Source organism: Mastomys coucha, unplaced genomic scaffold, assembly GCF_008632895.1.
Source record: "Mastomys coucha isolate ucsf_1 unplaced genomic scaffold, UCSF_Mcou_1 pScaffold4, whole genome shotgun sequence".
Taxonomy (NCBI): Eukaryota; Metazoa; Chordata; class Mammalia; order Rodentia; family Muridae; genus Mastomys; species Mastomys coucha.
The window spans coordinates 1,104,967-1,127,804 of NW_022196910.1; the positions used below are offsets into that span (position 1 = coordinate 1,104,967).

A 22,838-nucleotide genomic window follows, 5' to 3' on the forward strand; every position below is an offset into this window, starting at 1 on the left:
CAGGCACTTGCTGCTCTCTCACAAGGGCCCAAGTTTGATTCCCAGCATTGGTGGTTCACATTCCCTGGGATGACAGTTGCAAGGAATCTAACTCCCATTTCTGCTGTGGTCACCTGCACTATTGTGCACACACACACAAATAAAAAAAAAATAGGGCTGGAGAAAAGGCTCAGCGGTTAAGAGCACCAACTGCTCTCCAGAGGTCCTGAGTTCAAATCCCAGCAACCACATGGTGGCTCACAACCATCCATAATGAGATCTGATGCCCTCTATGTCTGAAGAGCAATGGTACACTCATATGCATAAAATCCATAAATAAATCTTTAAAAAAATAATAAAAATACCTGTGCACAGGGCTAGAGAGACAGCTCAGTGGTTACTATACCACTTGCTCTTGTAGAGGATCTGGATTGATTTCCCAGCACCCGCAACTGTCTGTAACTCCAGCTTCATGGTATCTAGCATCACCTTATAGCCACCATGGGTAATGCATGCACATGGTACTTGTGTATGTGTATGTGTGCAAGTGCTTTCTTTCACACACAGGCCAACACATTCATATAGATAAAAATCTAAACATGGTGTCCTAAACCTTTAATCCCAGCACTGGAGAGTCAGAGGAAAGAGGATTTCTGTAAGCTCTGGACCAGACAAGGCATTATAAAGAGAGACACTGTCTCAACAATAATAAATATTTAAAAAAAAAAAAAGGTGCTGGAGAGATGGCTCAGTGGTTAAGAGCACTGACTGCTTTTCTGAAGGTCCTAAGTTCAAATCCCAGCAACCACATGGTGGCTCACACTGAAGACAGCTAAGACAGCTACAGTGTACTTAGATATAATAAATAAATCTTTTTAAAAAAGATTCATTTATTTTTTTTTTTATATGGAACGCTTCACGAATTTGCGTGTCATCCTTGCGCAGGGGCCATGCTAATCTTCTCTGTATCGTTCCAATTTTTTTTTTTTTAGTATATGTGCTGCCGAAGCGAGCACATCATTTATTATTATAAATAAGTATACTGTAGCTGTCTTCAGACGCACCAGAAGAGGGCATCACATCTCATTACAGCTGATTGTGAGCCACCATGTGGTTGCTGGGATTTGAACTCAGGACCTTTGGAAGAGCAGTCGGTGCTCTTACCCGCTGAGCCATCTCACCAGCCCCAATAAATAAATCTTTAAAAAAAAAAAAAAGAGGACAGACAGTGGTGGCACATGCCTTTAATCCCAGCACTTGGGAGGCAGAGGCAGGCGGATTTCTGAGTTCGAGGCCAGCCTGGTCTACAGAGTGAGCTCCAGGACAGCCAGGGCTATACAGAGAAACCCTGTCTCAGAAAAAAACAAAGCAAGCAAACAAACAAAAAACCCACCCCCCCCCAAAAAAGGAGAGAGATTAATGGAGGCACTTGGTGTCGCCTCCCCTCCTCCACAAGCAGGCACACACCACAGAACACACAAACAACTGTTACAGATGCAGTGTGTCCTCAAGCTGTCATTTGTCCTTTCTGGATTTTGATTCCCCGTGTATGAAGAGGGACCTGTCCATGGGGCTGGTGGGTGACAGACATGTTCTCAGTGTCACTTGTCCTTGTTCTCCTAGGATGTCAGCGTGCACTGCCCAGAACCAGGAGCTGCAGAGGAAGGTTTTGCATTTAGAAAAGCAAAACTTGTGAGTATGTGTTGATAGGGCTTGGGGTATGGGTTTCTCCAAGGAGGAACGGTGCCTGTAGGACAGTAAGCGATTAGACCTCGGTCCACCAGAGGGCATTTGGACTGGGGGGCTTTGACAGGTGTGTGAGGGTTGGCTAGAGAGGAACCACATATATGAAGTCTGTGGGCTGAGTGAGGGCCAGCTGCTGACATAGCAGTGGAAATAATGTCCTTGGTACAGAGGGCACAGCCTGTGCAAAGGTCCTGAGGCAGGATCAGAGGGATTGAGAGGCAGAGAGTGTGTCCTAGGAAAGGTAGAGTGTGTACACCATGGAGACTGGGGATTCCAGGAAGGGCCAGGAAGGAACATGGAGAGTCCAGGACTCAACCCGGATGTGTTCCTTGTAAGGTCTCTTCTGGAGCAGCTGAAACACCTGCAAGCACTTGTGGTCCAGTCAACCAGCAAGCCCGCCCATGCAGGCACCTGCATAGCGGTGAGTCCTGCCTGCAGGCATTCTCAGGGACCCCAAGACTGGTGGAGTCCTTGGTCTCAGTTGAATGAGGGGTTGTGTGTGTGGGTGTTACAGGTCAGCCTGGCTACAAAGCAAGGCTGTTCCAATAACCAACATGTCTATCTAAAAAAATTTAAATAAAATAAAAAGTCTCAGCCTCCTCCTGAGACCCACCCTCTGATAGCTGGACCTCAGTTTCCCTGTCTGTGAGCTCAGGGTGCTCACAGAGGAGGGGAAGGATGGGGTGACCCCACCTCATCTCTGGCAGGTCCTTCTGCTGTCCTTCGTCCTGATCATCCTCCCCTCCATCAGCCCTTTCAACTCCAACAAGGTCGACAGCCCTGGAGACTTCGTGCCAGTGCGAGGTAGGCAGTGCCAGCTTTCTGATCCTCAGGGTGAGGGTGGGGTGCAGCGGGCAGGGCATTGGTCGGCCACTAGCTTCTTTTCCCAACACCATAGATACCAGGGGTGATGGTGCAGGCCTGTCATACAGCTCTGGGGAGGTGGAGGCAGGGGGTTACTTTAGAGCTATTCTTGGCTACATAGAACAGTTTGTGCTATGTGAGACCCCTGACCAAAAAAAAAAAAAAAAAAAAAAAAAAAAAAAAAAAAAAAAAAAAAAAAAAGAAGTGAACACGCACACACACCTCTCTCAAAACCAAGAGCCCATACCAGCACTATAATCATCATCAGGATACTTGAGGCAGATGGCTCAGAGAGTAGAGATACTTTCCACTGAGCCTGAAGACTGGAGTTCAAGTCCCAGATACACAAGATGAACACAAGGAGAACAGAATGTTGCCAAACAGTCTTCAGACCCACACAGCAGTGCTGTGGTACCCCCAAAACCACAGTGCCCACAATGAGTGTCACATAACCCAGGGGACACAGTTCCCACTACATCCTGCCCAGCTAGGGCAGGCAAGATTCCACAAAGCTGAGGATCTGCCTCATGTCTGCTTCTACTAACTCCCTAGTTCTCTCCAGTGTTTTCCAGAACCCTCCACAACCACGCTGCCTCCCGCGTGGCTCCCGACGTCACCCCAGGATCCGAGGTCCCAGGACCCTGGCCCGACGTTGGCACACCCCACAAAGGCTCTTCCTCCGGCTCCCTCAGTGCAGACTGGGGAAATTTTCTGGAAATTCCAGTGCTGGACAACCCGACAGAAGAGCTAGACAACTCCACCCTGGTGCTGGCCAACTCCACAGAGGACCTGGGACGGGCCACCCTGCTGGACTGGGTGGCTTCAGAACCACTGCTTAGCCCGGGCCGAGTGGGGCTGGAGATGCCAAGGGAGATGTGGCTGTCCTGGGTACCACGGTGGCTTAGGGTCCGTGTGGTGCAAGATGCTTTGGGGGTGCTGTGACAGGCTGACACAGGGAGCCCTGGGGACTGACAGCCTCCTTGAGAAGCTGACCCTTATTATCATGGGGAAATGGGATTTCCAAGCACAGGAACATGAAGGCCCATACAGACAGACACCTAATACCTGAACCCTAACCTCCAACCACAGAGCTCCTACTCTCCCCTGACCACTAGGAAGATGCTGAGCCTACGGGGATCTGGGCTTCCCAACACCAAGGTGCAGCCCATAAACTTCCATCCTCTTTTGGAGAGAGGTCTTCTCTGGTAGACCAGGCTGGCCTCAGATTTACAGAGCTTTACCTGCCTCTGTGTCTCAAGTGTTGGGATTAAAGGTGTGTACACCACCCTCTTTTCTAAGACTGTGTGACCTTCAATAAAGTATTTTGACAAAACCGGAGCTGTGGCTCAGTGGGTAAAACACTTGCGTAGTGTGTGCGAAGCCCTTGGGCTCCACCTACAGCAGCATAGGAGCCAGGTGCAGGGTATATACCTATTATCCCAGCACTGGGAGGTGGAGGCAGGAGGATCAACGGTTCAAGGTCAGGCCACTTGTGGGGGCACATACCTTTAATCCCAGCACTTGAAGGCTGTAGGCAGGTAGATCTCTGCGAGTTTGACACCAGCCTGGTCTACATAGTGAGACACGGCTCAACAAAAAACTGAGTTCAAGGTTACCTTTGGGTCCACAGGGAGTTAGAGGCCTATCTGAGCTATAGGAGACCCTGTATATACACACACACACACACACACACAGGCTCCCATTTCTGGCAAGCAACCTGAGATGAGGGGTTGATGGGTAATCCAGAAGTGAGTTCAGCACTGGAGAGTAGAAGGAAGCCTGGAGGGCCCTGCAGGGCGTGAACTCTGGCCTGTTTCCAGGAGGGTCTTAGTTGGCTGCCCCTCGCAGCCCCACCCTATGCTGATTTTATGGGTGAGGAAGCTGGGGACATGGAATGGACTAGGGTCATGGGGATGATGATGTCTGGCCTTGTGGGCTGTACACAACAGTCAGGAGGATGTCAGTCATTGTCTGAGACAATGTAAACACAGGAGGAAAAGGGGAAAAAAAAAAGATAATCTTGTGTAATGGATAGCAGCCACACTTCAAATCCCAGCATTCGGAAGGCAGGGGCAGGAGGATTTCAGAGTTCAAAGTCAATCTGGTCTACAAAGTCAGAACAGCCAGGGATACACTGAGACACTGTGTGGAAAACAGAAAGAGACAGACTTGGGGTGGATAATATGGCTTGCTGAGTAAGGATGATTGCAGGGCAAGCATCAGGACCATAGTGTGAATCCCAGTCGAGCCAGAAGCAGGGCCTGCCTGAATGTAGCGGCGGCTTTGCCAGATATGATGGGTGGATCCTGAGCTTAAGTCTACACAGTGTTCTTAACTACTGAGCCATCTCTCAGCCCCCAGATGTCCTGTGTGCCTGTCTATGCACACAAGCGCAGTGCCCAAGGAGGCTAGGAGGGGCATCTGACCCTCTAGAAAGAGGAGGCACAGGCGGGCGAGTCTCCATGTGGTTACTGACAATTAAATCTGGGTCCTGTGGGAGCACCTGGTGCTGCAGCCTCTGCGCCACCTTTCCAGCCCCTGGCCCGTCTTCTGAGACCGTCAGACTCACCAATTCACCTAGGATGGCTAACCAGTGAGCCCCAAGCATCTTCCTGTCTTTGCCCCACTCCAGTGCTGACGTTATAAGGATCACAACCCCAAGAACTGTTCCCATGGTGCTGGGGACTCAAACTCAAGCCTGAAGGCCTGTGTAGGCAGCAACTGAGATGTCTGCTGGAGACATGAGCCACACAGCCTACGATAGCCTGGAGATGCCTATCCCCCTGCGTCGTGAGCCCTCCTCATACCAGATGGGCATGTGCACTGTGCCTGAAGGGGCGGCTGTTGGTCTTTGGACAGTGAGGCACACTGATTAGATAGTTGGGACCTTGTGGTACTCAAGGATCACGGCTGACCTCACTGGCTTCCTTCGGCTGTGGCTACTCGTTCTTCAATTGTGTCCATGTGTTCATACTGTCTGATGTTTGGGCAAGTCAGAGGAGGCCAGCCTCTGCTACACAAGGTCCTTATCTTGTTTTGTTCTGCTTAAATAATGGGATAGAGGTTGCACTACTGTACAGAGCCAGCAGGTGGCAATCCCTCACCAAGTCTTACTCCCAACCATTTCCTAGAATGAAGCTGGTGGTTGAGAACAGACACAGTGACCCTGAGTGACCCTGGCACCATTTCTTAGCACTCTCCAACAGCTAGACTGTCACATAACCCATGATGTCACTGAAGATGTGGCAGGCCGAGCCCATGGGCAAAGCAGTACAGAGGGAGGACCAGGCAGGGCACCCCTGTGTGGAATTTAATGTCCAACATCAGGTTGGGGAGGAGCTAGTGCAAGGAGACCACTAGGCAACCTGAGGCCACGGGACCTGGGGCCGGGGTGGGACAAGGATGGAAAACTGCCCCGAGCTCATCCATACGCCCAAGGGTTGCTGAGCTTGCTGCCCGGCAGGCTGGGCTAAGGCACAGGGCGGCGAGCTGGGGACCGGTCAGCACGCAGGCGGCTCGCTGCCCTCCACCTGCAGACCCTTGCTTAGGAGGAAGGCGTCCTGCTTGGGGTCACGACCCAGGAACTGCTTCAGCATGGTGCTGGCATCCTCAGAACCCCCCGGCCTCAGGATGCTGGTCCGGTAGTCCATGCCAACCTGGGGAAAAGGAGGGTGCGTCATAGGGTGGAGTGGGCAGCTGGGGCTTCACTGAGTAACCTGGGGCCAGCATCTCAGTGCGTGCGCAGATGCGGGCTCCAGTTGTTGCCTGCCTGGGAGCCTCAGGGCCAGTGTACGGTAACTCACCTTGGGGCTAAGCACACCCTCCTGCTTGAAGCGTGTGTGGAACATGTCCATGGAGTACACCTCGCTCCATAAGTAGCCATAGTACTGGGCGTCGTAGCCACCAGCCAGGTGGCCGAAAGTGGCTGGCATGTTGGTACCTGGGCAGACATGGGGCGCAGTGAGGGGCCTATGGTGACAGGTCCTGGATGCTTTGACAGTACACAGCCTCCATGGGTGAGGCTTGAATCTCCTGCAGTGCCACCCAGGGTGGGAATTCTCAGCTCTCTGGGAGCTGGGACGGTGGTGGCCCTGCAGTGTGAACCATTACCTGGTGTGGCTGGCACCCCGAGGATCTCTTGGCAGAGCCGGGCATATTCCTCAGCTGGGTCTACGTCTGTCTGTGTGTGCAGGACCTGGTCCACCTTGGCAAGCACAATCTGCCGAAGGTTGAAGAGACCTTGGGGAGAGGTCAGAAGTCAGCCTCAGGCCTGGAAAGCTCCCCCCCGCGCCCCCAAGGTTCTCATCCATCTGAGCACCTATGGCCACAGTAGCACTGCCTTACCTGCATTGGCCTGGCGAGACTTGATGAGCTTCTCCAGGAGGTCCTGAGGGGCCTCGCTGCCCGTGCGATAGTGCTGAGACATGCGTGTCAGGGGCTCCTTCTCCCACACCCAGTTCTCCAACATCTGGGACGGCGCCTCCACAAAGTCTCGCTCCACGTGGGTCCCACTGAACATAGCAAACTCTGCCTAGAGCAGGCACAGGCAGGTAAAGTCTTAGGCATGCTGGCCCAGGCCTCTGTGAGGTCTCAGCTCCTGTGCAGGCAGCACATGTCAGCTCCCTGGCTCCTGAACACCAGATGCCAGCAGCTGAGGCAAGAAACTGTGCTGGCTCCGCGTGTCCATGCCCCAGCCTCACACTTGCTAAGACTCATACGACCCCAGCTCTGTTCCAGCCTCCCTCCTGTGCAAACTGTGTCTCCAAAGTCATCCTGGCATGCAAGTGTGGGTGAGATGGGAGGGAAGAGGCAGGTCAATGGGTAAGTGCTGACCAGCTTAATGTCGAGTTCGAACCCTAAAACCCAAATGATGGGCGAGGGTCCATTGTCTTCTGGTCTGCACGTGCATGGCACATACACATGCCCTCACATAAAGTTAGCAAATATAATAAAAACAATTCATGCAGGGCAGAAAGCCCAGGGCTAGGCAGGAGTGAACGTGTCAAGAGACCATGCTGCTGTGGTGGGTGGGCGGGCTCTTGGCCACCACGGCGGGCCCCAGTACACACCTGGGAGCAGAGCTGGTGCATGACGTGCCCAAACTCGTGGAAGTAGGTCTCCACCTCGTCATGCTGCAGCAGGGAAGGCGTGTCGGGCGTCGGCTTGGTGAAATTGGCCACCATGGCCGCGATGGCCAGCTGCCGGCTGCCATCCTGCCGTAGGCAGCCAGGCTGTAGGCCGAAGCAGGCTGCGTGGCCGTACTTCCCTTCTCTGGGGAGTGAGATGAGGTCAGGACAGAGACGAGAGGTACTGGGACATCCAGAGCCAGTGTAGGGTACCTGTCCGTGGCTACTGGGGCTGCAGGCCCTCTCCACAGCAGGAGCCCCAGGCTGCCCCAGACTTCCCACTCCTCTGTCCCATGCCCGTGTGTCCCTGTGGCAGGTCCCCATTCCCACCTGGGGTACAGGTCGAGGTAGAACTTGCCGATCTCCTCTCCAGAGGAGGCGTCCCGCACTGAGTACAGCCGCACGTCTTCATGCCAGGCGGCAGCACCTTCCTCCAGCGTGAAGGTCAGCCCCAGCAGCTCTTGGTAGATGGCCAGCAGCCCACGCGTGACCACCTGCATGGGGAAGTACTCCTTCAGCAAGTTCTGGTCTACTCGATAGCGCGTCTCCTCTACCTGGTTCATGTAGTAGCGCATGTCCCATGCGTGGATGCGCCCGTCGAACGGCAGTCCCCTCTTGGTGCACTCTGCCTCCTTCAGCTCCAGGATCACTGCACGCTCCTGCTCACCCAGTGGCTTCAGCTTCTGTGCCAGCTCATCTGCAGAGGCACCATCATCACCCTCTGCCACCCCCGCTGCCCAGGACAGAGGACAACACCCACCCACATGCAACACAAGATCTAGCTACATCACTATCCAGAACCCCAGGAGAGACTCCTAGCTGCCCCAGCCAGGGCAAGTGTGTGGGGAAGAAGCTAGACATGGGCTGTGGGCTCTACCCCAGAGATGGTGAGTAGGTGGGGCACAGATGGGTGCCCATGGCCAGCAGGGAGTGGCTACCTAGGAAGGTGGCTACTGTTTGACTGGTCTTGGCCATGTTCATCTCCAGGACGTAGTCCGCATGTGTGTGGAACCCGAGCAGGCTGGACTTCTGTGCCCGCAAGGACACTAGCTCCTTCAGGATGGCACAGTTCTCCTGCAGGGACACAGGCATGGTGGCTCCAGCTCAGCACTACCCTAACCAGAGCTGCAGGTGCAGAGAGGTGAGTGTTGGCTGTCCTGGGGCTGGTAGTAGGCTGCAACAACTCGATCACACAGAGTGGCCCTGCCACCGAGATGGCACTGAAGACAAGGAGACAAGCCCCGGCTCCATTTGATCACCGTAAGGGAAAAGCAACACAAGCCTGTGCTGGGGAAGAAGTGGCCAGAGCATGGATGAGGACTGGCCAGGAGCAATGCAAGCCTGTGCTGGGGAAGAAGTGGCCAGAGGATGTATGTGGACTGGCCAGGACAGCGTCCCCAGTGCCCCAGTGGCCCTGGCCACCTCACCCACCCCCAGTCAAGCCCCAGCCTGTTCTGTTCAGGGCAATCCACAGCTGTCGAATGCCCACCTAGACTTCAGCATCAGGAAGGTGGGGGACCCAGACCCCAGGTACACCAAAGCCAAAGGAAGTGAAAGCAGGATCCCATTCCCTTCTCTGCCCTGTTGTAGCTTGGGCCACTTACCTGCAACCCCTCAGCTAACACAAAGCCAGAGAGATCATGGTACCACCAGGGAGCCACACTGCCTCTCCTGCCCAAGAGCTAAGTGGGGACTGCCCGTGCCAAGGCCAACAGGGGTCCCCGTGACAACCTGAGCACAGGGCCACAGCAGGCAGCTATAGCAGGAGGGTCTGTGTTGGGGACAGTGGTGTCTGCAGCCTCACCTCCTTACAGCGACAGTTGAAGGCCTCCTCCAACAGGCGCCGTGTCTCGGGCACATGGCACTTCTTCAACAGTGGGAAATAGTGTGGGTACTTGAGCGTGACCTTCAGCTTGCCATCTTCTGTTTTCTCCAGAGAGTTCAGAAAGTCCTCGGGGAGCCCGCCTGTGGATGCCAAGGATGCTGCTCAGCCGGGAGCCTTGAAGCCAGGCCAGTAACTCTGGGCCTGGAACCTGTAGGGGATCTCCCAGGGCTGTAGGTGACCTTGGCAGGATGTCCCCAGTCATCCAGTGAGGATAAGTGCTGAGCAGGGGATGAGGCATGGCAGTGCACTCCTGCGCCAGAAATGCTGGGAGCCTCAGACCCCAAAGGCTTTAAGAGAGCGAAAGTATCACAGAAACAGGGTGAAGGCCCAGATAGCACACAGAGGCTCTGATGCTCCAAGGTCCCAAGCCCGGCTGAGACCCCTGATCCTGAACTAAAACCCACTGTGTGGCAGGGTGACTGTGGCCCTAGATGGATCTGACAGCAGAGCTCGGCTCTTGCCTCCAGTGTCCTGGGGAGCTGTGAGGACACCCTCCTCTGTGTGCGCTCACCCAGCTCCTCTCTCGTAAAGGGCAGGAAGGTGGTGTCCTCATTCAGGTTCTTGTTGAAGTCGATACACAGCAGGCTCAGCCTCTTCTTGATGTTCTTGATCCTCTGCAGAGACACAGCAGTGTGGGGGTGCCACGCCCCAGGGACCTCTGGACTTGTGCCCTCTCTCCCAGGCCCCCCACTTGGGGAGGACCCTCAGTCTGCAGCCTGACCTCTGCACTGTGCTTATGGGGATGGGGCTACTATCCCTCTGTCTGACAAGGACAGGTCTAAGGTTTGACTAGAAACAGCCCAGTGACGTGCTTTCAAACAAACAGGGAGCTGAATTGGGTGTGACAGGGATGTGCTGACAAATGGACAGGGAGCTGGATCAGGGGTGCTGAGGAAGAGCAGGAGAACTGGACATGGGCCACAGTCAGGGCCGCAGCTGTGACAGGCAGGCCCTTGCTGTCAGCACAAGGACAGTACAGCTTCAGGAACTGCAGCACCAACTCCCCAGCAGACAACACTGAAACAGCTGCTGGGGACCACATGTGGCCTTTAGGGCTCCTGAGGTTTCTGAGTATGGACTTAGGCTGGAAGATGCCGGGCACTTCCTTAAAGCCACTCAGCCAACGAGAGCTCACTGAAATGCGGACCAGGTGTGGGCACAAGGCAGAGAATGCTAGGATCCATAGTTCCAAGCATGGCCACCTGTGTGTCCTTGTCCCACTGTACAAGAACAGGCATGTGAGCTCTCAGTGACCATGGTGACTCTGTGGAGAGGCACACACTCCTCTGTGGAGGAGCTGCATCTGCTCTCCCGGGCTGGGAATCACAGGGAGGATCTAGCTTCCCTTAGCCTCTGCTGGTTGCTGCTGGCACCTCAGCAGGGTGGCATCTGTATTAAGTAAAGGTCATGGGTTCCAACCCTGGCCTCTGGGGTGTGGACAACCATGGTGGGATGGGATCCACCCAGGAGTGTGCCTTCTGAGGCACACGCCCAGCAGAGCACCCACACAGTCGCTGCCCTTCTTGTGTTTATGCAGCACACAGGCCACCTGTCCTCAGCCATCTCGGTGCATGCCGTGTCAGGGCCTTCAAGCTAGCCCAGGGAAGGCATGCATGGGGACCCACACTCCCAGCCAAGCACATGGGTGGGAATCGAGGGCAGCTGGGATGTTCTAGTTCCCTGGCTCCGCACAGACCTACTTCCTTAGGCTCAGGCCTCAGGGAGGGGACACAGATGTTGTCAGCAGGCTGTGACTGTAGTGCAGTTGGGACAGGACACACTTACCTCTTGCGTGTCCTGAGGTAAGTGGAGCCCGTTTCTCCGGCCCAGCTTGATCAGCCGCTCCAGGTAGCGAGCTGCTTCAGGCTTCAGGGAATCTTTCGGGATTTTCTCCTGGAAGCAAGCACCAAAAGCTCCTGTCAAAGCCCAGTGGGGAAGAAGCCTGTCCCCTTCCATGGTTCTCACAGGAGGGGCAGTACACATGCACAGTGGCTCAAAACCACCCATGACTCCAGCTATAGGACATGTGAACACACCCATACACACACAGAAAGACATACATGGAATTAAGAAACACCTTTAAAAACATTAACTCATTTTATCTTATGTGCACTGGTGTTTTGCCTGCATGTATGTCTGTGTGAGGGTGTTGGATCTCCTGGAACTGGAGTCATAGGTAGTTATAACTCCAGGCGGGCTCTGGGAACTGACCCAGGTCCTTTAGAAGAGCAGCCAGTGCTCTAACCATTGAGCCATCTCGCCAGGCCCCAAAGACAAACATCTTAAAACAAACAAAACCCCACAATCTGATCAAGAGACAGGCAGCTTTGAGGGTAAAGGAGATTGAAGTCAAGCCCAAAGACCAGAGTTCAATCCATGGGGCTACACACCATGAAAAAGAGAAACACTTCCAGGGGCCCCTGCCCAGTAAAGAAGCAAATGTTCACCACAGCCAGGCCTGGATCCACCCAGAGATGCCAGCTCCCAGATCAAGAGGGACCATCCTGGTTCCCAGGCAGTATAGGTTACATAGCAACACCTCTGTCCAGCAACACAGTAGGATGCTCAGTGCTAACCACAGGCTCCTCAGACGCGGACACCAACCACTGTGAACTGTGGGCAAGTGAAGCTTGAGAACCTCAGTCAGCATTTTTTTCTTTTGGTGGTGAGATGCAAGCAGGCAACCTAGCTGAGCCAGTCCCCTGCTCTGCTGGAAGGCCCTAGGCAGGGCTTTCCTACTGAGGACACCAGCTCTCTTTATTTATTGCAACAGGTTCTCAGCTAGCCCAGGCTAGCTTCCAACTCAGTTTGGAACCAAGAATGGCCTTGAACTTCTTGCCTCCCACCAAGTGCTGGGACGAGAGGCAGGCACCATGACATCCTGTTTTCTCCCAAGTGGCCCTGGTTGGTCTCGAACTCTTGATCCTGTTGCCTCAGCCTGACAAGTGTCACAATCACAGGGATTTCGACGGAGGCCTCGGCGTGCTGTGTCTACGCAGTTCACAAAGCACCTGCTCTCTCCATGCTCACAAGGCTTTGGCTTGCAGCCCCACAGTGGCTCATGTGCACAGCCTTCGTGGACAGTGGCATCAAGGCCACCAGGCCTTAGGGTGGCAGCAGGCAGACCCCACTGCATACCACCACCCTCCGGCCCTCTGCTGCCGCGCACACCCACCCCCCGTAGCCTTTCCTTTGCCACGCTCCCACACATGCCCACCCACCTGCAGCCACACGACCCTCTGGTACACGTCCTGCCTCATGCTCATCTCCACATCAAACTCTGAGAGCTTCTTGTCAGCCTCTGTGCTGGCTGTGCGGATGTCCTTGCACGGGGACACGTGCTGGGGGAAGTCGAGAATGTTCCTCTGCACTGAGGGCGAGACACAGGGACAAGGTAAGAGGCACAGACCAAGACACTGCTGCACATGGCCAGCTTCTGGCACAGAGGGGAGCACTTGGTGAGGACACATTGGAGGCTCAGGACTGAAAAGCAAACACTGGGACAATGGCTGACCAGTCATGCTTGGACAGGCAGGGAAGCCGAGGCAGGAGGAGTATGCTGAATTTGGAGCCACACAAGTTTGAACATTACTCTACTTGCCCTGTGATCCAGTCCCCTCCCCAGGCATGGAGCCAAAAGCACCGGTTACCACCAAGTCTTCTGCGTGTGCCACAGCAGGATTCACAACAGCCAGAAGTGGGGAATTAGTTCCCACCCACAAGCTGGAGTACTATACAACTACGAATAGAAGCGAAGCTTTGACACACAGCACTGGCCAGAGCCCAGGTGCAAAGGTCACAGTGCATCGAACTGCATGAAAGAATCCAGAGAGGCAAGAAGCAGATGTGTGGATGTGCGGGCTGGGAAGTGTTAAGGCTCATTCTGCATTGTGACGACGCCCCTTGTACTGGCCACGTCAGGGGACACTTGGGTGACACTAGCCACTGCAGGCAAGGACCTGGTCCCTTCAGCACTTTAGCTGCTCATGAACAAGTGACTGGGGCCTCAGCACAGAGTCAGAAGGACACTGAGGGCAAGACGGCCCAAGGCCTCTCCACACAGAGGACACGGGCCTCCACACAGTATGTGTGGGCAGACTGAAGAGCTGAAGGGGGGGCAGCCCATACCACTTGCTTGCTTTCTTTTTTCTGTTTTAGAACAAGGTTTTTGCTATACCATAGGTGAGGCCTGAACCTATGGCAATCCTCCTGCCTCAGCCTGCAGAGTGCTGGAGTCACAGCATACTGGGGTACATCTTGGTTTTCTTTTTGATCTTTCCAGCCTCCACAGGGAAGGGAGGAGGAGCTGCAGGAGCCGCCTGCAGGGATAGCAAAGGATGCCTGGTACAGCAAGGCTAGACTAAAGGGCTCCACGGGGTGGCTCCCACCCGAGACCAGAGGAAGAGAACACTGCTTGATGCAGGAGGTGGAACTGAGACCTGGTGGTTTGGTCTGCTGTGGCTGTAGGGCCTGAGGCGGAAGCTGTGGTGCTTGGTGGCAACACCCAGGATTGTGTTACAGAAACACAATCACACAGGCGTGACATGGGATATGAAAAGGGCGATGTGAGCAGCCCAAGGTGGCCCCGAGGCTGAGACAGGACAAGATCTCCCAGTGTCGGAATGCTGCCTGGGTGAGAGGACAGGAAGCAAGCAGACCCAATGTTGAGAGTGTAGAGGTGTGTCCCATGGGACACTGAAGCAGAAGGATGGCCAGGACTCAGAACTGTTTCACAGGTACAGAGAGGGTGTCTCAAAACAAAAGAAAGGCTGGTGAGATGCCGCAATGGGTAAAGGTGTCTGTCACCAGGCCCTGCCATCCCATCTGCACTGAGGTGAAACAATGGACCACACAGGAGCTGGAGGATGGAGGACTGCGAATTTGAGGCCAGCCCGACAACACAGTGAGACCTGTCTCAGAAGAGAAGACAAAAGAACTAGGGAGGTAGGTCAGCAGAGAGCACTGGCTGCACCCAAGAGGACTAGGGTTCTGTTCACAAGCGCCTGTAACTCCAGCTCCAGGGGACCCAACTCCCCCTTCTGGCTGCTGTGAGAACTGCACACACATGGATGCAGGCAATAGAGATCCTCCTTTCTCTGACTCACACTGTTGGGATTAAGATAGGTGCCACAAAGCCTGGCCTAAAAAATTAGCAAATGCTTAAAGGAAAGAAAATAAACTTAGACAAGGCCTGCTTGGCAGCTCATGTAGGAGTCGACACCTGGTAAACAGATGCCACAAAGGATTAGGTCACCTGAGCTGGCTCCTCTGGTGCAGGGAGGAGCAGTGTTGAGTAGATGGCTGTCACTGCCTGTGCTCACCTGTATAGGTGACCTCCACGTCAGCCAGTGCTTTGAGTGTGCTCTCATATGATACATCCTTGAAGTCCTGGGCGCCCACGCGGTCGTACACACACTTGGTCTGCTCGATGAGCTGTGTGGTTAGATCCCTGATCTGCTGTGCACTCAGGTCCCAGCGCAGATGATTCACGGTGGAGCATAGGGACGCTGCATTCACCACGTCCCCAGCACAGGCTGTGGGAATGACAACAGTGACAGTTGGTCTCAGCAGGTCCAGAGCAAGTGGCCCAGGAGAGCCTGTCCACCTGCCTCTTCTCAGGACCTGCTGAAGTAATGATGCCATGAGCAGGGTCTGTGTGCAGGCCAACACAGAGCCGTGCCCCAGCCATTCATGGTGTGTGAGTGTGTGTTTCCTTAGACAGGGACCATGACCCCAGAGTTCTATCCTGTGACTATGTCCCCCTGCCCCTTACTGGGGGATTTTGGGTGGGGCTCCAACCTGACCAGGCTCCCAGCCCCTCACCAGGGGATCTTAGATGGTCTGTTACTGCTAAGGGATCTCCTAGAAGTATAAGTACAGGTTCCAGCCAGCTGCATCCTTACGAGGTGCCTAACTTCTCACAAAAAGGGGAATCTAGAACCACTCGCTGGGAGAGGCCAGCCCAAGGGCTCCAGAAGTCTGTCTTCCTACTGGTCCCTGCTCTCCATGCCATTGGCCACAAGCCATCCAGCAGTATGTCATGCATGGTTAGGTGTGGCCCTCTACACCCCTGATGCTGCCAAGCTATAATTAAAGCCATTTCTGCCCACATCAGGCCTCACTGACAAAGGCAGGTGTGGAAGCTGGACCAGCAAGGGCATTCTGGGATAACCAGGAGGGGCGCAGCTCAAGGACAGGTGCGGTGGCACTAGCAGCTGCTGGCACTGACCCCACAGCCCCAGCAACACTTGTTCAACACTGACACGCAAGGCAGCCAGGCAGGGCCATCTCGCTCCTCATCCCATGCAGAATGGCTGTATAATTAACATCCGTGTAAAATGAAGGTGGGACAGCTTATCCCCACAGAGAGCAGACCTTCACAATGCTCTCGAGCCTTTAGCAGACAGCAATGCAGGCCCTGAAGATGGGGTGCCAAGGAAAGGAAGGGGGGCTGCTCACTGGGACATGGACTGGATAGGGGTGATGGGAGCTTGTTTTCAGCTCTCGGGAGGCTGGAGCAAGAGGATTCCACATTTGTGGTCTAAATGGAGAACACAGTGGAAGCATGTTCAAGCCAATGGAAACAAAAATTCAGACTGGAGCTGTGGCTCAATGGGCAGCATTGCCTAGCATGCATGGTGCTCTCATTCCATCCCATCCCTACAACAATCAGGTGGGAATGCCCATCATTCTAGCACTTGGGAAACTGAGGGGGAGGAGGAGAAAGAGTTCAGGGTCATCCACAGCTATGTATCAAATATGAGGCCAGCCTGGGATACATGAGATGCTGTCTCAAATGAAAAGCCATGGTTGGGTGATGCTGGTGTGTACCTTTAACCCCAGTACTGGGAGGCAGAGGCAGGAGAATCTCTGAGTTCAAAGCCAACCTAGTCTGCAGAGTGAGATCCAGGAAGCCAGGGCTATACAGAGAAACTCTGTATTGAAAAGCAAAAATAAAGAGGATGGGCAGCCACAGAGGAAGCTATCTGCACACCCCCCCCAAACACACACACATATGCACACGCAGAAACGAAGGGCTTTACAAGTGGGGGCAGGGCCAGCCATGAGAACAGAGACAGTCCAAAAATCGGAAGAACTAGGATTTCAACATCTTTCTGTAAACATCTGGACTCCTGCTTCCATTTCGGGTCACTTTGAGTTCCTGAGGCACAAGTAATTCCAATTATTCCTGTTCCTATGATCCTGATCATAACTGTGGGATGGTCTGCAGCCATGAAAAAATGTATGGGTGTGAGCTCCATATACCACACACCCCGGGGCCACTTTCAGATACAGGAAGGTCACACAGGGCCCTTTGGGCTGTTTCCGTAGTCTTCTGTTCGTGGGCTGACATAGGATCTCGCCAAGTTGCCCAGGCTGGCCTTGCAATTTTTGGAGATGGGATCCTTCTAGTCTCAGCCTCCCACACTTAGGAAGATAGGCTGGCACTGGCTCAGTTTCCTTCTCTGGATTAAGCAAGTCCAAGGGATGCCTACATGACTAAGCAGCTGGAGGTGATTGCTGCCAACCCAGATGATCTAAGTTCAATCCCCTCACCTGACTAGGTGGAAGGAGAGAACAGATTCCCACAAGTTGTCCTCCGACCTCCACACAAAGACCCTCCATATGCACACTAAATAACGTTTAAAAAAAAAAAATCCAAACAAGTTCATCTTCTTGAGTTGCTGCCATGTCTACAACTGATAGTGGAATCCCGCCAGGCGGCTCCACTATATGGGATCACCCTCCCCCAGCCCCATATACAGCAGGCCTGGCGAGAGAAAGATGGGTCTCCCAGTCAGCCTTGCCAACGAGGTGTGACCAGAGCCTAAGCCCCTGTTTCGCTGACTTGAGAGGCTGGGGAGGGAGCTCAGTGGTCAAGCGTGCTTGCTGCTCTTCCAGAGGACCCGAGTTTGGTTCCCAGCACCCATAAAAGGTAGCTTCCAACCACCTGTAACTGACTCTAGGTGCAGAGGATCCGCCACACTCTCCTAGCCTTCGTGAATGCTTCACACAAGTGCACGTACTCACACACAGACATACACACATAATTAAAAATAACCAATCCTAAAAATACTAAAGAACTTAGTTGGAAGTATTACTAGGTCCTCTCTAGATGCTAGATAGCACACTGTCCTGGCACCAAGGTTCCCACACCGCCGTCTCCAGGAAGCCTTCCAGGGACCAGTGCCTTTACACCATGTGAGGGTTTTGCTCATCGCCCCGCTGGCAGTCCATCTCACCCTAGTTAGAACAGCAGGGAGCATGAGAAAAGTATTCTTTTTAAATCCAGTTTGTCTAGAGGATGAAGTCATGGGAAAGTTAGTTCATTCATTTTGCAGACGAAGGGATCAGGGTCAGGAATCCCACAGGTTCCATTGGCCCGAGGGAGGGGAGAAAGCGAGGGCCTGGGCGAGGGGCGGCCGGTACCTGCGGGGGGCTTCATGGCGGCCGGCTGCGCGCGGGGCGGCGACGGCCCTCCTCTGGTCCTCACGCCTGTGCCGTCCGGGTCTCCTCGGAGCTCGTCTCAGCTCAGCCAGTTCCTCCGCTGTCGCTCTCAGACCGAGCCGCCCGCCGCCCGCGAGCTCCGAGCACGCTAGGAAGGCGCGTGCGCGTGAAGGCAGCTGGTCGACACGACTGCGCATGCGCAGGAACAACCAGTCTGGCGCCAGTACATCGTGGTTCCGCCCACGTCCCGCGGAGCTCGCTCTGCCAGTGGTGCAATGTTGCGCATGCGCCTAACACAGTGGAGCCCGTGATTGGCTATTATGGGTGAGTGAGGCGGAGCCTTACGCACCCTCCCAGCCAGGATGCTGTTTCCATAGAAACCTAACACCCTCTCTGCTTTGCCTTTTCTGGAGGATTTCACTCTACACAGGCTGTGTGCGGTTTGTACCTGGTCCGTTCGGTCATATCATTTCTTTCCGTTCTTCAGGCAGGGGCTCGTGTAGACCACCTCACCCTTGTCACGTAACCAAGGATGACCTTGAGCTCCAGATCCTCATGCCTCCACCTTCTGAGTTCTGAGATGACCTGAGTGCTCCACCATGCCTGGCTTCCCTCTCTTTCCCTCCCTCCCACCTTCTCTTCCTTCTTTCCTTCTTTTTTTTTTTTTTTTTTTTTTTTTTTTTTTTTTTGATACATAGTTTCATCCTCCTGCCCCAGCATCCTGGTTTCTGGGAATGCAAGTGAGAACCGCCACGGGTTATTGCTTGTTTGTTTTGCTTTTGTAAGCTGAGTGTGCTGAAATACACCTGAAATTCCAGTCCAAGTTAAATAAAACTGACCCATCTTGCAACCTGCAGGAGTACCCTGTCTGAAAAAACACATGCCAAACAAACAAACCTGGGGACTGGAGAGATGGTTCCGTGGTCAAGTGTAGTTCACAAGCCGTATGCTGCAAAAGTACTCAAAGCCAGGGCTGGCCCCTCCTTCCTGTCCCAGCCTATGGCCACGTTAAGATGCCCCCTAGGAGTGTTGGCCGCTTCTGTCAAAATGGTGGCACCACGATGTCTCCTCAGCCTACAGCTGTCACAAAAGCTGCCTACAATAGGGTACCACCTTTGCCAACACAGCAGAGGTTGTCCCTCCAGAACACCCCTGCAGGAGCTGTCTCACCTTATCCCCAGCCTCCTCGAGCAGCGCCCCCCAACCCCCACCCAGAGATGGTGCCTCAGCAAAAGCTGGCTGTGGCCTGGAAGGACATGCCACTGTAACCCATGGGCCTAATGCAGGGAAAAGGGGGTGAGAAAAAAAAAGCCACCAATCCCTGAACAGGAAAACCTGCCAATCTCTGAGCTCCCCAAGCTCAGGACTTGAAATCCCACCAATCGTTAATCTGGAAATCTCTGCCCTGAAAAGCCCTGCCTCCTAAGAAATCCTCTATAAGCACTGCCCTTTGTCTAATTCCCTACTGATCACTCCCAGGAGCAGAGGGCAGCATTCTTCCCTGCACACCCTGGACCCTGCAATAAATCTCTTACATGAGATTTTCTGCTTGGTGTGACTTTCTCATCGGAACAGCCAAGAAGAAAAGAATCAAAGCGAACACAGTGGGGGCAGGCAAGGCAGCTGGGGCAGGCAAGGTTCCTGAGTGCCTCAGCTCAGCTGGGGATATCCTCCCTTGGGAACTGCAATACCTCTGCTGAGGGGGCTCCCTCTCGGAGCTGCGTAGTTCCTGAGCTCCCGTGTGTCCGGATGTCCTTCCATCTGAGCAGAAACACTGACAGTGAGAGCACAAGTCCAGAGGGCTGGACTTCAGATCCTAGCACCCACATGACAGCTCACAGCTCCAGGGGACCCCATGTCCTCTTCTGGCCATGGCATGGTGCACACACATACATTCAAGTGCATGCATACAAGCACAAAAGCAAACTTTTTTTGTTTTGGTTTGTTTTTGAGACAGGGTTTCTCTGTGTAGCCCTGGCTGTCCTGGAACTCACTCTGTAGACCAGGCTGGCCTCAAACTCAGAAATCCACCTGCTTCTGCCTCCCAAGAGCTTGGATTAAAGGTGTTTGCCACCACTGCCCGACAAAGGGCAAGCAAACTTTTAAAATGTAGGATAATGGAGAGACAGCATTTTATTTTTAACGCACATCTCAAAGTACAGGCCCTGTGGGGAAATCAAGGCAGTAATAGGTAGAAGCAATAAGTCACTCCAGGTCCAAGGTCTAGAAATCTGCTCGCAATTACTCAGTCCAGGATCTGCCCAGGAAATAGCCTCTCCAGAATCAAGACTGAGAATCTTCCTGGCTCAACTGACTGACATAATCAAGATAATCCCCCACAAGCAATGAAAGAAGCCCTCTTCCCTGTGGTGTGAGATCCAATCAAAGTGATAGTTGACACTGATCATCAATGGTGTCTACCCCCACCCCAACACCACCCCAAAACAACTCCCAGGCCTGGAAAGATGTATCTGCAGGCAAAGCACTTGCCATGTTGGGGAGTTTGAATCCCCAGTACCCACAAAAGGTAGCAGCAGGAAGACACAGGAGAGTCCTGAAGGAGCAAGTGCCCAGGATAGACCAGCAGAATCTTCAGGCTCTTGCTTTAATGAGAGATTTTGGTTTGAGATACAAGGGGGAAAATGAATGAAGAAGACACTGGACCTCAATCTGGGGCTGCCACAAACATGTCACATGATGCTTCAACACACAGGGCACATGCACACTCGTGCATACACACAACACTGGGACAGACAGAAATGTGACCTGGTGGCAAATATGTTTACCCCCTGAGCCAAGTTGCCTCTGATGTGTGTGCACATGTGCTTGTGTGTGTGAGTGCCTGTGTGTGAGCATTGTGTTTGTTTGTGTGTATGTGTGCATGAATGCACATTTAAATGTATGTACCCAGGTGTTTTGTCGATTGTGCCACCTGCATGCAGTGCTCACAGCAGCCAAAAGAAGGCCTCTGAAATCGGAATTAACAAATGGCTGTAAAGTGCCATGTAGGTACTGGGAATTGAACCCTAGTCCCCTGGAAGACTAGCCAGTGCTCTTAACTATTGACATTCCTCCAGCCCCTAGTTTTGTTTTGTTGTTTTTCCAAGTCAGAGATCTCAATAGCCCAGAATTACCTGGAATTTGCTAAGATGATAACCTTGAACTCTTGACCCCCTGCCTTCATCTCCAGAGTGCTGGAGTCAGACATTTAGCACCACACCTGGTTTCTGCAGTCCTGGGAATGGGCTTTACGCATGCTTGGAGGGTGCTCTACCCACTGAACTCCTAGCCAAGATGATTAGTGAATTCAACACTGATGGTCAGGTTTTGTATCAGACTGAGGTGTTCTCATTACTGGTGGAGGTGTAAATAAAAACAGTCCCCATAGGCTCCCAGGTGAGGGAATTCTGACTGGCCTAAGCAAGGCAAACACAGCTCTGGCAGGCCTTGCCCTTCTCCCCCATTCACTCTGCCTCGCTAAACAAACAAACACAAATAACCAAAACAAACCGTTAGATTATATTCCCTCAGCTAGCCCCTAAGGTCCATTCCCTTATTTGACAGCCTCTTTTCCTGGGGCTGACGACCAAGGTCCAGCTATCAAAGTACTTAAGTCCAGAAATGAAAAGGCTCCTTTGACTCACTCACCTAATGAACGTGCTCAATTAAGACTAAACACTTCATCCCGACACAGGCTTACCCCTTGTACCTTCGTAAACCTCCGTTTCCTCAGGGGCTGCCTCTGTCTCCTCTCTAACCAGAAGCAGTCCTTCCTCCCTCCCCAGGAACAAGTACCCTTGCCCTCCCTGTTCCCTTCTTCTTCTCCTTGGTCCTCTATCTCCTGTCTTTGACCCTTATACCTGCCCTTCATTCCTCTGAGGCAAATCAATCTCCTTTGTGCAGAGAATTTGGTCCTGTAGTGTATTGAGTGACATTGGGGTTCTCTACAAGAAGTGGCAGTGTGAGGATGTGTAGTCTGTGTTAGTAATTCCTCTAGGCTTTGCCCTAGTTACCTAGCAACAGCCAGGTACAAGCCTGGCTTGTACCCAGGGGGTAAACCTGGTTGACATAGAAGGACCCTCCACCCTCTCTCTCTCCTTCCCCCTCTCTTTTACTCTCCCTGTCCTTCACTCACTCTTCCCCCCACTGGTTCCCAGCCAGCCTCTTTCTTTCTCTCTCTCTGTCTATCTCTCTCTCTCTCTCTTTGATCTCAGTCCCCTTTCTTTCTCTGCTTCTACTCCCTTCCTTACTTCCCCTTCCCATGTTCCAAATAAACTTCATTTTATACTAAATCTGTTGTATGTCTGATACCTTGGGGGGGATGCCTCAGCGTGGGCCCACTGAGGCACCCCTCCTATCACACCATGCCACCACATTACAAAACAAATCAGCCTTGTTGGAAGAAGTGTGTTGGAGGTGTCAGATGCTCAAGCCAGGCCCAATGTCACTCTGTCTTCCTGCTGCCTGCTCATCTGGATGTAGAGCTCTCAGTTCCATCTCCAGCACCATGTCTGCCTGGATGCTCCCATGCACATGTGCTCCTATGATAACAGATTAAACCTCTGAACCTGTAATCCAGTCCCAATTAAATGATTTCTTTTACAAGTGTTGCCATGATCCTGGTGTCTCTTCATAGCAATAAAATACTAAGATGTCACTCTTAGTTTTCTTTGTGTGTACGTGTGGGGAGTGGCATTTGAGATGTGACCTCATTCCATAGATCCTGCCCAATGGTCCTTCTGCCTCAGTCTCCCCAATATTCATATGAGCCACTATGTGGGACTCATTTT

At 53.2% G+C, this 22,838-nt stretch overlaps 2 protein-coding genes and 1 non-coding gene across 3 annotated transcripts in view; 1 reads left to right on the top strand and 2 right to left on the bottom strand.

Moving 5' to 3' along the window:
• Creb3l3 (cAMP responsive element binding protein 3 like 3) overlaps positions 1–4,085 on the top strand; it is a 9,689-nt gene extending 5,604 nt beyond the window's left edge. The window contains exons 7-10 of the mRNA XM_031349884.1: positions 1,603–1,671; positions 2,062–2,146; positions 2,433–2,529; positions 3,152–4,085. Coding sequence (XP_031205744.1) covers positions 1,603–1,671; positions 2,062–2,146; positions 2,433–2,529; positions 3,152–3,531 — 631 coding nt within the window. The 3' untranslated portion in view covers positions 3,532–4,085. The remainder of the gene's footprint in view (positions 1–1,602; positions 1,672–2,061; positions 2,147–2,432; positions 2,530–3,151) is intronic.
• Positions 880–987, bottom strand: LOC116076662. Its single transcript, XR_004113059.1, has one exon. It is a non-coding gene; the product is annotated as a U6 spliceosomal RNA (small nuclear RNA).
• A 1,793-nt stretch (positions 4,086–5,878) lies between the features above and the next one.
• Positions 5,879–18,252, bottom strand: Thop1 (thimet oligopeptidase 1). Its single transcript, XM_031349883.1, has 13 exons — positions 18,031–18,252; positions 14,922–15,134; positions 12,822–12,970; positions 11,386–11,493; positions 10,112–10,214; positions 9,520–9,680; positions 8,654–8,789; positions 8,046–8,412; positions 7,659–7,860; positions 6,934–7,120; positions 6,700–6,828; positions 6,393–6,529; positions 5,879–6,245 (listed from the first exon to the last, which is right to left on the bottom strand). Exons 1-13 carry the CDS (start codon positions 18,044–18,046, stop codon positions 6,090–6,092), a joined length of 2,064 nt encoding a protein of 687 aa, XP_031205743.1. The 5' UTR covers positions 18,047–18,252; the 3' UTR covers positions 5,879–6,089.
• Between the last annotated feature and the right edge of the window lie 4,586 nt (positions 18,253–22,838).

Bases quoted from the DNA above. Each gene is read 5' to 3' on its own strand.
- Thop1 (XM_031349883.1), bottom strand. The intron at 7,121-7,658 runs GTGTGTACTGGG...TGCCTGCTCTAG, and splicing joins TGCACCAGCTCTGCTCCCAG to GCAGAGTTTGCTATGTTCAG. The intron at 6,829-6,933 runs GTAAGGCAGTGC...CCTCTCCCCAAG, and splicing joins GTCTCGCCAGGCCAATGCAG to GTCTCTTCAACCTTCGGCAG.